At 33.0% G+C, this 17,116-nt stretch overlaps 2 protein-coding genes and 1 pseudogene across 2 annotated transcripts; 2 read left to right on the top strand and 1 right to left on the bottom strand.

Annotated features, from left to right (window-relative positions):
• Positions 1-2,222: 2,222 nt before the first annotated feature.
• Positions 2,223-5,134, bottom strand: LOC120165169 (60S ribosomal protein L5-like). The gene is made up of 9 exons (XM_039174750.1): positions 5,037-5,134; positions 4,338-4,407; positions 4,162-4,253; positions 3,763-3,889; positions 3,599-3,678; positions 3,375-3,491; positions 2,882-3,016; positions 2,530-2,699; positions 2,223-2,349 (listed from the first exon to the last, which is right to left on the bottom strand). Exons 1-9 carry the CDS (start codon positions 5,037-5,039, stop codon positions 2,238-2,240), a joined length of 906 nt encoding a protein of 301 aa, XP_039030681.1. The 5' UTR covers positions 5,040-5,134; the 3' UTR covers positions 2,223-2,237.
• A 1,487-nt stretch (positions 5,135-6,621) lies between these two features.
• On the top strand, positions 6,622-12,874 carry LOC120165467 (annotated as a pseudogene).
• A 1,529-nt stretch (positions 12,875-14,403) lies between these two features.
• LOC120165466 lies at positions 14,404-16,689 on the top strand. The gene is made up of 4 exons (XM_039174976.1): positions 14,404-14,424; positions 14,484-14,635; positions 16,222-16,357; positions 16,505-16,689. The coding sequence occupies exons 1-4, from the start codon at positions 14,404-14,406 to the stop codon at positions 16,619-16,621; spliced, it is 426 nt and encodes a 141-aa protein (XP_039030907.1). The 3' UTR covers positions 16,622-16,689.
• The last annotated feature ends 427 nt before the right edge of the window (positions 16,690-17,116 follow it).

Here is a 17,116-nt window from a genome sequence, read left to right as displayed (position 1 = left end):
TTATGCAGTCAGATTTGTTTGTATTCTCTTTTATTCGAGTTTTTTATTGAGATTTTAACATTTTCCTTGTATGAACTCTATTAGTTAGTTTTGTGTGTCAATGGTTATAGGAGAATGTCCTGATTTTGTGTTTAATTTACGATTATGATTGTAAACCTTCAGGGGCTGTTCGGTTCAAGGAATGTGGGATTCCTATAGGAATAGAATCCACATTCCCATGTTTGGTTGGCCGAGAATCTCATTCCCGGTAATGTTTTATTATCAATAGTAGATTTTTTTGGAGTATATTACCGGGAATGTTATTACCTCCCTTTCCTTAGGTATTGTTGGATTACCGACATTTTGGACTAAAATGCCCTTTAAAAAAATCTTCAAAAATATCCTTATTTTGTCATTGAATAATAAAAATTCTACGAAGGTTAAATTACAAATTTATCCTTAAACTATTTTAGATTTACAAAAAATGTCTATAATTACAATTTTATATGAAGTTCAGGGGTTAAAATAAAATTTTACCCTTTCATTAAATCTTTTTATATTTTCAATTTTGTAAAAATATATATATAAATTTTATGAATTTAAATTTTTTAAAGAAAATATATAAATATTTTCCAACTTGTTAAAAAACAAATATATAATAAGGACAATTTGGTCAAATATACATTCCAATAATTTTTTATTCCTTTAACCAAACACGGTAATCTTACATTCCTGCTAAACCAACCAAACACAAAATACAACATTCCCAGTAATCCTATTCTCTGGTAATCTTACATTCCCACTGGTAATCTTACATTACGTGAACCAAACGCACCCTGTTGTAATTCTTGATATTTATTCTTTTTAGTAAAACTAATGATTTCTATCAAAATAATAATTAAGTTGAGAATTTATTGATTTATTTCAGTGGTAAAATAGAATATTATTTTATTTAAAAGATTCATATTTGACTAATTGTATCTTTATGATGTGTATAATTTTTTTTAAAACATATATTATTTTATAATCTATAACTATGGGGAGAAAAAACATATCAGCTACGAAAAGGGAAACTTCGCCACAATAATCTCTATTTATAAAAGTAAAAAGGCTTGGAAAGAATAAGAAAAAGGAAACTTCATAGTAATTATATATATATATATATATACAAGGAAGAAGTAAAATGTCAACCATTAATAATGTTAAATTAATACAAACTAGTAAATGTTAAATTTATTAAAAAATGATCAAGAATTGCCAAGAATGTACCTGAAACGTCATTGACGATTCATTACTTAATTTCAATTCTATATGCTTTTGTGTGTATATTTTAGTTGAATTGGTCAATTCATTTTAATTTAGATTCGAACATATTTGTACTAAAATGAAAATTAATAAAGTCTTAGTTTATTTAATAAGGCTAATATATTAGATTTTTTAAACAATGAGATGCGTGTTTAGAATTTTCTTGATTTATTGATAATGCACAATTTCTATAGACTTTGCTTGAACATAAGATCTCTAAGGAGATTAACATTCGATTTTACCACCGAGAATATTTAATGGGTTCAAGGTCTTAAATTTTTAAGTGTTTATGTTTATGTATTATTATATAAATGACATGTACGATAGTTTATATTTATTTCATTAATATAATTATAAGATAGTATTTGTATTTGAGTTTAAATCTAGATAAACTCACACATTCGAATTTTAGAATTAAAAATTGTAAAGCATAAATTTAAGAAATTGGTAATAAAAGTATATTCAAATATAAACTAATAGATATAGATAGAAGTACTGATAATTAAAATAGTCGGGATATAAACTAAAATAACTTTAGATAAAATGAAAAATATTGTAACTTAGGTGAACTAACATTAAATTCATATCTATAACATTATGTGAACTAACACCTGTGACCATGAACTCCAATCACAAATGAAATTGGTCAGATTTGTAGAGAAAAAGTATCATTCAATTTGATGTAAAGATTCTTTCAGATGAATAAGTTTGAAATTCCAATTCGGCTATTTATTCCTTTATCTATTAGAAAATAGTTTCATGATTAAACTATTAAATAACACCATAAAAAAGTCACAACATGATCCGAAGCCAAAAAGGATAGCTTCTCACATCCCTAATAGTCATTTCTTTTCTTAATTCTATAGCAGGAAAACAAGAGAAAAATAAACAGGAAAGATGTGCCCAAATTTCCAATGCTGAATTACTCAGCATATTCCTTTTCCTTGGCATCATCAATCCTCTTCATCGGAATCATTATAGGCTCCAGCAGCTGAATTCAGAGCTTTCAGCCTATCAATCAATTTCGCCTTCCTTTCCTCGTATGACAGCTTCTTCAGGTTGTACCTATGGTGCAGAACCATGTTGCATTGGATTATAAAAAAAAAAACCATTTATATGAATATGCACAGGGAATGATATCACGTTTTCTTTTGAGGAGCTAGTTTGATTAGCCATTCTTGGTTTAATTGGCTGCCCGAGCTATGTTAATAAATAAATTGCTTGAAGCGATAAATAAGTTGATACCTCTTGTGTTCCTTTGGAGGAGCCTTCTCTGATTTCTTTGCTTCTGGATTTGCACGAATAGCAGCATGAACCTTCTTGTACATTCCCTCAATGTTGTCAGGCTCAATGCCTCTCTTAATGAACTCGCTGAAGTGAGACTGGTACTTCTCTGGCTCATCTTCCATCAAAGTCTGTCAACTTAAAAAAGTGAGACTACCCAAAAAAAATCTTTTGAAAGTTTATCCGAACTAAGACTTGGAAGCAAATTCCAACTACTTTATCACTCCACACTCATTCCACAAAAAATAAACAGAGAGCATCAACACCATCATCACTCCCCTGTAACTATCATTTCTTGAAGTCTAGTTCTTACCCTCATGTATGCAGCAACATGGCCACCGTAAATGTACTTGCGGTGAACTTCGGGATCAAGTTGTTTACTGTCCTTGTTAAATCCAGCAAATCTCTTCTCGCTGTGAGGAATGTCAATTCCACCATCCAAAGCACCCTAAAATGAAGCAGGAAGCCTAACCATATTAAAACATAATGAATAGAAATTATAAGTGGAAGATTGACAAGCCAAAAGATGATACATTAAAGAATAGTTTTCTTCATCAACAGATCAGCAGGAAAGCATGACCTAACTGCTAATATAAACAGGAAAACTTAACTCCTCATTGCACAAAATTTTATCATATAAAATAATTACCCCATTATGCATAAAGTTTTGCTTTAACTTCCAGAACTTAAAACACTGACCTCAACAAAAGACCATGCTCATATGTAGAAGCATGTGGGTGAATGAATGGTGATAAGTACATTAATGAAGTGCAAACTCAACTATATAGGAAGGGGTTCCACTATACCTTGAGAACACCAAAAACACGGTTGCCAGTAGTAGTTTTGACAAGACCAACATCAAGGAGAGCACGGAAAGGCCTCCTGGTCTCTGCAGGTTCAACAGTGAAGTCCTCCCCAGTTACCTGTGAGCAAATGGTATGAATGATTTGCAGATACATATCATACATCTATACAAATATACAAAACAACACATATTTCTTCCAATCTTAAAACCACGGCACATACATACCTCAACATTTCCCTCATAATCAGCATCCATCTCCAGTTGCTTCAGTGTTCTACGAGCCAAGAGGAGTCCAACACAATAGGCTGTTTTCAAAAGGGTCATTAAGATACCATCCTCAACCGGGCGCAAAAAGAACGTTAACAATTATACAAAAGAAAAACACACACCTGCAGCATAATTTGTAAGGCCAACCTCAAGTCCATAGCGAGGAAGTTCATGTGCATATGCTGCTGCAAGAACTATATCACCAGAAATACTAGCATGTACAATTTGTGCAACTATATCCTTGTTGGTCTAATAAATGGTTAAGAACAGAACATTCACCAACAGCACAAAAATGTTTCCAGGAAAAATAAGTTGGGGACAAAAGAATAACTAACATATTCAGCATATGTAATTGCCTGTAAAAAAGGTCACAGTATTTCTTAAGTTTTAGCAGCCTCAACAATCAGACCATACAAACAAAAGTTTCACCAGAGAAGACAAATAATTGCTGAATACTACCCTCATCAAAAACCCAAACTACAATGACAGAAAACAGGGAAGGCATTCAGTTATAAGGATACAAATCGTGCAACAAAACGATATTTTGGGGTGTTGTACTTGTTCTTATCCTGATTGATAAGACGGTTCCTGGCCCGGTAGTCAGTCTTGCCCTCTACAAGATTAAGACATGATTAAAACCTCGATAAAAGAAAAAGAATTCATAACACTATTCAAAGTATAGGTATTGGTACCATACCTCGCCTTCTCTTGAACTTAACTTGAAATCGCTTGAAGTATGCCTTAGACTTTTGAGCTTTCACGTAAGGCTAAGTCATAAAATTAACCAACTTAGAAAAATAGTAATCAACAATGATAGAAATTACAACACAAATAAACCTATAAAATTGTTATGTACTATGATACTTAAACTCGGATGTGAGTGCCACAAGCATGTTCAGTATTTATTTTACAACTTTTCCTATGTATTTGGGGATCATTGAGGGTTTTATCCCCGTTTCTATGTCCAAATATAGATCAAACACGAGTTATCCAATACTCACTACCATAAAATTTCAACTTTAAAGCGATAAAATTAATAATCAGTATGCGATGTTTTCTTCTATTAAAAAATTCATTTTCATTTCCTTTCTGGAAGCAAGACATGAAATTGCAAACCTATGAACCAAATACTGGCTAAATCTTTTCAATAGAAAAATAATAAACAACTTAAATTTATTGATTCTTTTCTCAAACAAGATCCTAACAACGTTAGGAACATGCATCCAATATTTCATGTTTTCATTAACAAAACTGGGATCTGACATAAAATACGTTTCAAAACATTATACAAAATCAGATTTGTAATCGAAATAAGAGATGCTACAATACCAAAAAGAGCAGAGCAAATTAGAGAAATATGTAAACATAAAATATTGTTGTGGGGAGATAGATTTACCATGGCTTTGAGCACGAGGGTTTGCAGCTCCGAGAGAGTGAAGAGAAACGGGAGCTGTGGCTAAACCCTAAATGTGCATTTTATAAGAGAAAATCAACGGTGAAGATTGTTTCCATTTAGATGAGTTGCATGACAAATTATTAGGCCCGCTTAATTTTGGGCTGGTGAAAGGAGTCCAAATCATTAGTTTTCATAGTTGATCGTTACAACATTAAAATGATAATTTGCGATGATAAATGATGTGGTATATTAATAAAATTATTATTTTTATTAAGTTCAATGGTTAAATTGATTTTTTTTAAAGTGTAAAGGTTTACTTAATTTGAAAAAATAAAATTATTTTAAATTTTAAATTTTAAAATATTTGAATATTAAAAAGATATAAAAATACCAAAAGTAAACATTAAATTACTAAAATATTAAATATATATTTAAAATATTTAAAATTCTATTCATACCAATTATTCATATATAAGAAATGGACCATGTCTCGAATACCTTCAATAGAAAGAGATGATATAAAATAATTTCATACGGTGTTTGTTCTCCAAATAAATCAGAATATCATCAATTGGATTTTCTCATGACCCAAGTGCTTCTAACTGAACATACAAAAAATATAGAACAAATAAGAAAAGTATCAAATATGACATCACAATGATGAAATATCAAGCATAATATAATATTAAAAACATGATGTGTACATATTCACAAAGATCTAAAATAAGATGTATAATATATTTTTTACATTTTGTTGTTTTTTAATATTTTATAATTTGTAATATATTTTAAAATTTTAGAAATTTTATTTTTATATTTTTAATATATATTTTTAAAATTTTAATAATTTTAATTTTTAATATATTTAATTTTTGATTATTTTTATATTTTATATTTTATATTTTTAAAATATTCTTTTAAAAAACCTTTGAACTTAAAAAAATAACTTGACATTCAAACTCGATAAAAATAATTAATTTAACTTATATGTTATGTCATCGGTCATTATGAACCGTTACGCTAATATCATCGACTGGGACCATAAACTGTCACATCAGCATTATAATAATCAACGATGAAAATCGTTGGTCAAATGATTATATTAGAATTTATTTTCAAGTTTGAAGACTACATTGAATGTACAGATAATTTGAAAATTTCATTAATTTTTTGAAAACATTTGAGGATCTCGTATACTATTAAGCCTCAAGAATACAATTTCATTAAATCAACATGTAATCAGTGTAGACAATTGTTTTTGTCCGGGTCTACAAAAACATTTTATTATATTATTTATCTATTTATTATTAATAATTTTATTATTATTATTATTTATATTTTTTTAGTATTTTTTCTAGGCTCATGATCAACCTCATTATCTCCCCTATTCCACATTCAACCCTCTATCACCACTCTCGCACGTCTCTTCAACAACTTTCTTCATTTTCTCTAAAAAATGAAAGTTGAAATCTTTATCAGGGCCCTGCCTATTTAAGGCAACTTTAGATTGGAAAGGGACCACGGGGAGTAAATACCTCTATGGGCATAAAAACCCAGCTAAAAAGTGAGCAAGAAATAGAGACAAATGGGAAGCAACCAAGCCGTTGTACCTCTTTTGACCAATCTCGCGCGTATCGCTTTCGATCTCGGTGACGCTGCCAGTATCCTCGACGCTTCCATATACACTGTCAACGACCTATCCTTCCAAAGAGCCACTTTATTTGGGTTCCACAGGTTATTCCAGTTCATACATGGTGCAAATCTGAATTTTTCTCGAGTCGCCATGACATCTCTGGTGGTGACAAGCCTAATCTCAGGAGTTGGACCGCTGCAGTCATCGGCCTACATTATCCGATTTTTACTTGCCGTCCAAGTTCCAGGATAGTCCACCCACGCCACTCCCGGAGCTGAACTTGCGACCTTACTCATGGGAGTCTCGCCTTGTTGCCGTGAGGAAGTTCTCAGGATTTACTACGGATGATGCGCACTACAGCAAAATTGTTATACAGCGGCGTTTTTAGCGGCGTTTTGAGAGTAAACGCCACTAACTTTAAACATATAACGGCGTTTACACTTTAAACGCCACAAAATAGTAACTTTAGCGGCGTTTTTATACAAAACGCCGCAACAGAGTAGTACTTTAGTGGCGTTTTTATACAAACGCCGCAATAGGTTCATCCATAGTGGCGTTTTTTAAACAAACGCCGTGACATAGTAGTACTTTAGCGGCGTTTTAATAAAAACGCCGCAATAGGGTTCATATATTATGGCGTTTTCAATAAACGCCGCAACAGAGTAGTACTTTAGCGGCGTTTTTTATACAAACACCGCAAAAGAGTAGTACTTTAGCGGCGTTTTTATACAAAAGCCGCTATAGACACATACTTTAGTGGCGTTTTTATTCAAACGCCGCTATAAATACGTTCTTTAGCGGCATTTTTATACAAACGCCGCTATAGACTCGTACTTTAGTGGCGTTTGTGTTTACAAATGCTGCTAAAGTTTAAAGTTTACAATTCCCGCATCATTTTTCATGTTTTCCCTTTCACCTATTTTTTTTCATTCTGGCTCCCTCCCTTTCTGAAAAATAAAAATGTTCTATCTTCTCTCTTCCCTCTCTACTTCACCACCACTTAATTCAAATTTCCTGTTTCACCACCACTACACCTCTCTTAGCGCTCTGCCTCCAGTGCCACTGCTCTGGGTTGCTCCCAATACATTTAGACCAAAAGTAAAACGAGATATAAGTCCAGAGGGAACCGTTGAATATGTCAAAAAAGGTGAACCTTTATCCATTAATCCGTTTATTTTCCTCTCTTGTTCTGTTATCTTTGTTCCTTTACACTAAATAAATTAGATCCATTCTTATGATTTGCAGATCTTTGATTTTGATTATTTCATTCAAGATATTTGCGAGCGAGATTGCAGTTGTGCAGGCAAAAGGAGATGAAGACGAGCTTCGATGATGGCCAAATAAGTTAGGCAATGCCTGGCTCCAGGAGTGTTTAGAGCAGAAACTCTGGAAAAAGGAGGTATATATATATTAGATTTGTTTGTTTATGGGATTTGATGATATCAGCTTAATAGCTTACTGCAAAAAAATTTGCTTCTTCCCAGTTCCCACCACCTTTGTCCTCACTAGGGAAAAGATTCAAAAGCGTATTTGATTAATTACTTGATGAAAACAGAAGTTTTGTGGACATTCTTCCAACTTCCAAGTGGATTTATCAGTAGATCGTTGAAAATTGGAACTACAGTCCGGGACTTCAAATGCGTAAGAGAGATGGTGTTGGAAACATGTCAGATTATTGGTATTGCCATTTGCCACTGCCCACTGCCATTGTTTTGTGATTGATAGCCATTCGCAGTAATCATCCATCATCTCTTGTTGGTGGACCATCCACCAGAGACGCATTCTCTCTGATCAATTTGAAGACCATCCAGTCCCACCTATTCGTCATCCCGTTCAATAATACACGTAACCCATAAATTTTCCTCATAGAAGTGTCTAAATTTGCTTCTTAAGTCATGAAAAGGACAATTCAAGTGTCTAAAAAGTTATGGATATCTGTGTGCCTCCATCACTTTCCAAGCTTTAGGTACTCGATATATATATTAATGGCATATACCCATAGTTTCTTTCAGCTGAGTTCTTTATTGCCTTAATTCTAAGCCTAACTGATACGAAAAGTTTGGCCCACTGGTTATCAACTCTTCCAATGATAAACAATATACCCTTGTTATCGGTTACTAAAAGTTACTAATTTTGGAAAATCCTTAGTCTGTTCTTCATTAAAGAGAAATAAAGCGTTAAGCGAAGAACATAGCAGTACTATGTCTTTATCATGCATATTGCAATCAATTTTCCTTTTGCTTGTTGTGGCTTCAATGTTTCAATCAGTTAAAAATGGGGTTCTTCTCTTGTTTTGGCTTGTAGGTCTTATTAAACTCTTATAATTTATATATACAGACACACAAACACATCTTAGACGAGTTCTCTAGGTTTTGTTAAGCTTTTAGAATTTATACATACACATCTTAGACATGTTCTTACTGTTTCTCTTGGAGTCAGTTTCATAGCAGAAAAATCTTTCAGGTTTTCTTTTTGGGTTCAAACTTTCAAGGGTTTTATAGTAAATAGTCGTGTAGCAAGTATTATATGTGGAACTTTGTAACAAGTCGGTATTGGAACTTGAGCCTTTAGCTTTGTCTGCTTCTCCAATCTCTAGTCAGTTAAATTAAGCTCCCTTCACTTCTCCCCCGTGAGTATGAGACTGCATCATCCGTTGCCAATCATTTCTTGTTGTCTGCTTAGGTCATGGGCACTATCTCTCCAATTTGTATGGCAGTTCCTTATTCAGTTTTTGAACATTATATACTTACAAATTCTGTTATTATTAATATGATTTTTTTAGGTTAATTTGATTCTTTATTCTTAATGAGTATGTCTTTATAGTTATTATATAACTTTGATATTGAACGCTATTGAGAGGTGTCAATAAAAAAACTTTAAACATGCGCAATTGGGTTGTTCAATATTTCATGTTGAGAGTGTATTAACAGGCTAGCTTACAGAATATACATTGTGGTAGGGTAATTGGGTAAAGGGTGGATCTTTTCAATTTGACTTTTGCGATACTTTAGTTGAATAGCTGTGAAAGAATGGTCAATGATCAATAGCAAAACTAAATTAACTTCAGTCCTTAGTTCCTTGTGTTGATTAAAATGCATGCTGCTTACAAAACTCGGTGCATAAATTAATTTGAGCTTCTCACTGGATTTTCTAATTCCGCTGATTGATTTGTGTCAGGTGTTCCATTTATACTAAAGGCAGGGAAAGCTTTGAATTCAAGAAAGGCGGAGATACACATTCAATTTAAGGAGGTTCTTGGGGATATATTCCAATGTATGACAGTAGATCTATAAGATTATTGGAACTTCATTTATATGATTGCTTGTTTCAGTAGAGCTGCAACTCTTTTGAAGTATTCTGACATTTTATTTAGGTCAAAAGCAAGGAAGAAATGAGTTTATCATACGCTTGCAACCTTATGAAGCGATGTACATGAAACTAACAGTGAGTTCGCTTAACTCATCGTATCCATCTGAAAGCTATTAGAGCTATAATTTCCATGTATGCAGAGTTTCCTGCTTGTAGAGTTTCCTTTATGCATCAAGAGAAATCAATAAGTTCTGCTATTTCTGTCCTAAATTTGAACATAATATATTTCAGAGCCAACAGTTACCTTTTCACATAATCATACATCTTCAGTTGTCGATCGTACATATGTTCCGATTCTCCTTGTGGAAACCTTTAGGCACTGTTGAGAACCAATCCTGAATACTTGATGTCCCTTCTTCATTTTATCATATTTTAGAAACATCCATATCGATGTTCTAGATTTTACTGATATTCGAAGTGGTGTTATATGAAAACTGCTCATGCAGCCAACCATGAGTGTCAGGATCCTGCGTTTTTAGTTTAAGCTAGGAAACCGTTGCTATAATTTATTGCAAGATCTTTATGCATGTATGCTGATTTGCATTTTGCTTATGTTGTAGGTGAAGCAGCCTGGTCTGGAGTTCTCAACGGTGCAAAGTGAACTGGATTTTTCATACAGGCAACACTATCAAGGTGTTACGATCTCAGAAGCTTATGAACGTCTTATTCTTGACACGTACGATCCTTGCCTTTCCTGGTCGTCGAAATATTCTTATTCATAATCCTTTAATCTTCCTGCTTGAAACGAAATGCATCATTTTCATCTGAGCTTCAAACAATAGGGTTTAAGGTGCTGAAGTGATGATCGATGGAATCTGTTTATCGTTATGTAGGATAAGGGGTGATCAACAACATTTTGTACGTAGAGACGAGTTAAAGGTAAGAATTTGTGATATGTATGCTTGGGAAGTTTAACCATTTGCGACCATTTTCATACTTGTGTTGGGATGTTGGTTGTATTTGATATGTTTAACCATCAGTTGAAGCTCTCTGTTATATGCATGTGAGCTTATTTGCAACTATTTGGTTTATATCTACCTGTAAATATTTGTTCCCTGTTATTATTGTATTTTACGTTTTCAACTTTGTTTTGACATGGCAACTCTCTTTTCTTGTGTTATAACTTTAATAATTCAATCAATATGTCTTTGACAGATACACCCAGTTATGCTAGATGTTGGTACTAACAATCTAAAGCTAATTGACAACCCACTTTGTGAGTAAAAAATGTATTTAATTACTTTGTTCTTATGTAGTTATTCCCTGCATAGACTAGAACATATGAAATGCTTTCTGTTACCTTTTTTAACAGATTGTTAAGATTTCTTTTGACTTTTTTTTGGGTTTGTACAGATTTAGGACTAAGACAACCTAGGTTAGAAGGGGAAAAGTATCTATCAATTATTGATGAGTTCATTGAAGCAGTTTTAACACGTTGGCCTAAGGCTATTATACAGGTTTCTTTCTTTCAGAAGTGAGGTTTTATTTTATGCTTGTAGCGTGATGTTTATTTAATGGCTTCCCCATTCAGGATTCCACATCATAATCACTGTGTAGGAAGGCCATTTTAATCTAGGAAAACTTAGTTTAGATTTCTGGAACGATTTAATTGCTTAGGTATCCTATGCTTTGGCCTGCTCTGAATAGTACTCACAGTTTTGCATCAAAAATTGTGGGTTGATATCGAAAGTTATGGCGTTTAATTTGTATTTTCTCAAAACTTGTTCTTTTATCTTACAGTGTTAAATTTTGTTCACAGACACCATATTTGCTTACGGCGTGACAAGCAGTGGGAAGACTCATACGATGCATGTAAGAAACAATTTAATACTTCGTTATCTGTTTCAAGTGAAGCATTGAAGCGCGCAAGGAGTCTTCTTGGTGAACCGGAGCCAGGGGATTTATTTGGTGAATTTCTAGTGAATAGTATTTTTTTAATTGAAAGTGAAAGTATCTAGACTAAATTCTAAATAACAATATCAAACTACATTACTTTTAATTTTAATGTTTATAAATTTTAATTTATTTTGTTTAAATTTATGGTTGATGTCAATTAGATAAAGCTACATGATAATAAATTTAGGTGATGTAGAGAAGAAATGAAATATGCAAAATATAAATTAATCTTAGAACAAGAACGATAATTAGCGGCGTTTGCATCCAAAAACGCCGCTATAGATCTGAAATTTTACGGCGTTTATTCCAAAAACGCCGCTATAAATCTGACCTTTTGCAACGTTTTCTCCAAAAACGCCGCTATAGATCTGACATTTTGCGGCGTTTTCATAGAAAACGCCGTTATTGATCTCGACCTATTGCGGCGTTTGTTCCAAAAACGCCGCTATAGATTTGACCTTTTGCGGCGTTTTCTCCGAAAACGACGCTATAGAGCTCGACTTATTGCGGCGTTTGTTCCGAAAAGCGCCGCTATAGAGCCGACCTGTTGCGGCGTTTTTTTAGAAAACGCCGCTATAGATTTAGACCGATTGCGGCATTTTTTTCCCACAAACGCCGCTAACTTTAGCGATGCTAGTATTGCCGGCGCTTCTTACGGCATTTTTGCTATCGCCGCGTGTGCTTTTAGCGGCGCTTAAAAACGCCGCTATAATACTTAAAAAACGCCGCTAAAGAACATTTTTGTTGTAGTGGCGGTGGGTTAAAGAGGCTGAGAAACTGGGTACTAGTTTGAGCTCGTCTTCGTGGGCCAACTCTACTACTACCACAGATCACGCTTACTCTATTGCTCAGTATGATCCACCGTTCCATCTTTTTAGCAGACTCAATGAAGTGGGTGGATGTTGATGCTTCAATTTTTGCTGGAAAAGCTACTTTTTGAAAGATTATTAACAAGGTTGGGTTCTTGTGCGTGAAACTGAAACAATATTTGAAAACTTAATCATATTGCATTATGATTGGTGTTATTATAACGCTAAAACTCTGTCTATCATTAATGTAATCTAAACGCATGTTTAAATATATATATATATATATATATATAGGTCTAAAGTATTATGATTTAACTCCTCGTTTTTTTTTTTGGGTCAATTCAGTATTTTATTTTGCAAATCTAACATATTTTTGACCTTTTCAGTAGTAATTCCAATCGATCAAAGGTAAGCAATTTGAATCGGGTAATTTAAATTTTAATTTTCGCAATTAAAGACAACCGAAAAATCAATTGGTACCTAAAGGGCGGTTCAGAGGTGCTAATCTTTCCTTGACCGTAACCGACTCCCGAACCCGACATATTTCTGGTAAAATGCAGATCAGGTAATATGGTGTCCGACCCGCCTAAATTCATTTTAAAATGGTCGGTGACGACTCCAATTCATTTAATTTAAGTCGAATCCCAATTTCGAGTCCAACCGAAAACGATTCCGACAATTAGTATAAAAAACATTTAAAACAAGGAAATCCGTCACTTTCTCTGGAAAAAAAAGTGAAAAAGGCAAAAATGAAATTAAAAAGAATATTCGTGTTTTTAGGTTGGCGATAGAGAAACAACTTTTCCCAATAATCCACCATTTCCTCCTCCATTTTGGTTCTTTGATAAATTAAAGGTTTAATTATAAAAATATTTAAATTATACTTTTTTATCATTTAAGTGATTAAATTTTATTGGTCAAAACAAGTGTATAATGTTTTTGACATTATCAATTTAAATGTCTATCTGTTAAAAAAATAAATTTAAAAAAAAATTCACAATTTTTAAATAATCCAAATTTTCCTATTTTTTAAAAATATCTTAAAAAATCATAAAACTCCAAAATACTAAAAAAATCCCTAATCTCAAAATCAATTTTGTTGCAGACAACCATCATTCACCAATCACCCTACAATCCAATTAGGATTGAGATTTGAGTATTTAGGTTTAGGGATTTAGGGTTTAGATTTAAGTATTTTAAGGATTGATGTTATGACAAGAGATGATCTATAGACAGTAGATAGATAAGCGGTAGGGACGAAACCAAAATTTATTAAGACGAATTTAAAGTAGTTTTTATTTTTTATAAATATAAATTTTTTAATTTAAAGGACATAATTTTTTCTCTATTTATTTTCTAAAAAATATTTCTTAATATTAATTAACAATTAAAATAATTGACGGGGCAAAGCCTCCTCTTGGCCCCATGAAGATCCGCCAATGATAAGTTGTTAGTAAGGGTAACAGTAGCGGGGGACGATCGACGACGAAGATGATACATTAAGATTAAGAATTTTGGGATTTTTTAAGATTTCAGATAAATTTTTGAGTTTTTTAAATTTAAAAGTAAAATTTATAAAATTTGAAATTTTAGATAAAATTTTTAAAAATCTATAAATACATAATATGTCTCATTTTGAATGATTGACAGAAACATTTTAATGATCATACTGGATCATGAAGTTACAATAATAACATCGAAAACGATGAACATCTATTTTGGAAAAAAAAAATCTGCTAGGCAGTTTCCGTCAATTCGAACAACAGCGGGGGTAATACGTCCTCCGCCGCCGCCATCTCGGCTGATACGCAGTCCGCGTTGAGGCACAACCCTGGCATCTCCCTCGATTGGGATCCTGAAGAACAAACGATGCTCGAAGATTTGCTCGTCAAGTAAGCTCCCTCTCCTCCTTTATTGCTTCATTTTGTTACATCTTTTATCGTTTTGTTTCTTTCGTTTCTTTTACTGGACGGAACTCGTTACTCACACTTGTTATGCTTCACCTCATCTTAATTTAATAAGCATTAAAGAAACTGGAAATACTATTGTTTACACATTAATTATTTTGATTTTCAAGTTTTATACTTGATTCTAAGATGCGAATTAAATGATTGTCTTCGTTGATGCGAGTACTTTTCAGTTTTTGCAAGTATGCTTGTTGCTCAATTTCGATTCGTAGGTTCAAGGGAAATGGAGATATAATTTTATTCTTCCTTTATTATTATGTTCCTTGGACGTATTTTAGTTGTATTTCTCTATGGGTTAGTTGCCAATCCTTGATGATTTTGCATTTTTCTATACTTAAAGCCACGGAGTTCTTTGTAAAAGACATTTGGTTAACTACTTTGTCTTTCATTTTGGTAAAACATGCTTCTGTATTACCTTCGTTTTCTTCCTCGGGTCAAAATTTATGTTATATATAGTATCATGGACTCTCCATTTAAGTGAATGATATACTACTTTTAGATATGAGGTCTGAGACAGACCGATAAAAAATGCTTGCGGTTTTCTGGAGGTTAAATACCTTCGGATGGGTTATTTTTTATTAGTGTTGGAAACGCATGGCAGGGTAACATCTCACAGTTTAATGAATCTTCCACTTATTTGATGGTGTTGTTAAGAGAATCTATGGTTAAAACACTTCACCACTAATTGATGGGTATGACCCGTTTGGTATGAATAGTTTATTAGTCTTGGGCATGGATGTTCTTATTTGGACATCTTGTTTGGGCTACCGGATTTATGCTCTTAATTTCTTGGCGCGGATATTGGCAAGAATTGTTGGAAACTTTAACATGGGCTCATGAACACTCACCTTTAGCTAATTTGATTCTACGGAGAATTCCAGTATATTCTGCAAGCTTGGGATGAACATGGTTGACGAATACAATAGAGTTGCTTGAGTTGTTATGAATTATATTTCTGAAGTTCTCCACCTTATCGAGGAGCTTGCTCTCTAACACAATGCAAATATTCCAGGCACTGTGATCACAATAAAAACATGGACATGATTCTTTTTTCATCTTGAAGTTTAGACCCTGATTTTTTTTTCTTGTAACTTTGCATTTATGCTGTTGTGATCTTTAATATTTCCAAGATAGAACTATTAGCATGCTGGTTCCATTCAAAGCTGCATGTTTCTTATTTAACATATAGTTGATATGTGAGTTTAGGCAGTGGATCTGGTGGTTATCCATCTGAACCCCTCATGTTAATATCCTGTAAGAAAACAAAGTAAATGCTTAATTTGGATGCTGGCCTACAGAGCTTCTGTTACACATGTTGCTTGTTTTGGTAAATTACTATGCCAGAAATTAATAATGTGTTTTCTCCTGGTTGAGTCTTAGGCATACTTGATATTCTACTGTTAAATTTTTTGTGGTCCATGTTTATTCCTTTTATATTTCCTTACTTGCCTTTGATAAATGAAGGCATTGCAATTGATCAACATATATGTCTGGCAATATCTCTTTTGCAGGTTTGCTTCAGATTCAACCATAGTTCGCTATGCTAAGATCGCGAAGCAATTGAAGGATAAAACAGTTCGGGAGGTGGCATTGCTTTGTAGATGGATGTCTGTAAGTTGGTCATTTCAAATTGTATGTTTTAAAAGATTTGGGACCAATGAGGTTCTTGAAAATTGATTAAAGGATTTCTTGATTAGCCCATAAATTGTCCTTGTTGAGAGCAATTTACCTGGTTATAACTTGATTATTTTGTACCAAATGTTTCATTTTTCATTGGAGGCGTAACTTGGTTATTTTGGATCAAATGTTTCATTTTATGTGAACGTCAAGAGAAACTCTTGGGGTAAAGGGATGTATCTGTCCTGTTTTTACTGCAGGCAGAACCCAAAGTCTGATACGTTTGACATGTAGTCTTTACCATGATGTAGAGACAGGACTACTAGTAAGGAGGTGGGACCAACTTTAAGCTTATTGATGTCTATTAAACAATGTAAAAAAATGGTGCAAGGCGCCTTATTGAAGTGAGGCGCACTTTTTGAAATTAAAGATTTATTTACTAACATGCATATCTAACTTATTAAAATAGACAATTAATCCATATAATAGTTCAAAAAAAGCTCTCCATTTCATTATTTACCTTTAACTTTTCAATAAAAAAGCATATAGCTTTGCATTTTATCCTGCAATAGGAAGCATATACACTGTAAATAGATAAAATTCCTTATCTTAGGGATAATATAATGTAAAAGAAAAATAATTGTGCCTAAAATAAGAGGTTTTGTAAGCTTTCTAGTAAAAAAACAAAACCCTTATCTTCCTATTTTGGATTTTAATGGTAATGTAAGCCCTAGAGAGTGTTTCGTCTTTTGTAAAATCACATTTAGAAAAAAAAAAAATACAAACGAC

This window comes from Hibiscus syriacus, unplaced genomic scaffold, assembly GCF_006381635.1.
Source record: "Hibiscus syriacus cultivar Baekdansim isolate YM2019G1 unplaced genomic scaffold, ASM638163v2 tig00111582_pilon, whole genome shotgun sequence".
In the NCBI taxonomy this organism is placed as follows: Eukaryota; Viridiplantae; Streptophyta; class Magnoliopsida; order Malvales; family Malvaceae; genus Hibiscus; species Hibiscus syriacus.
This window is presented reverse-complemented; position numbering and strand designations above follow the sequence as displayed.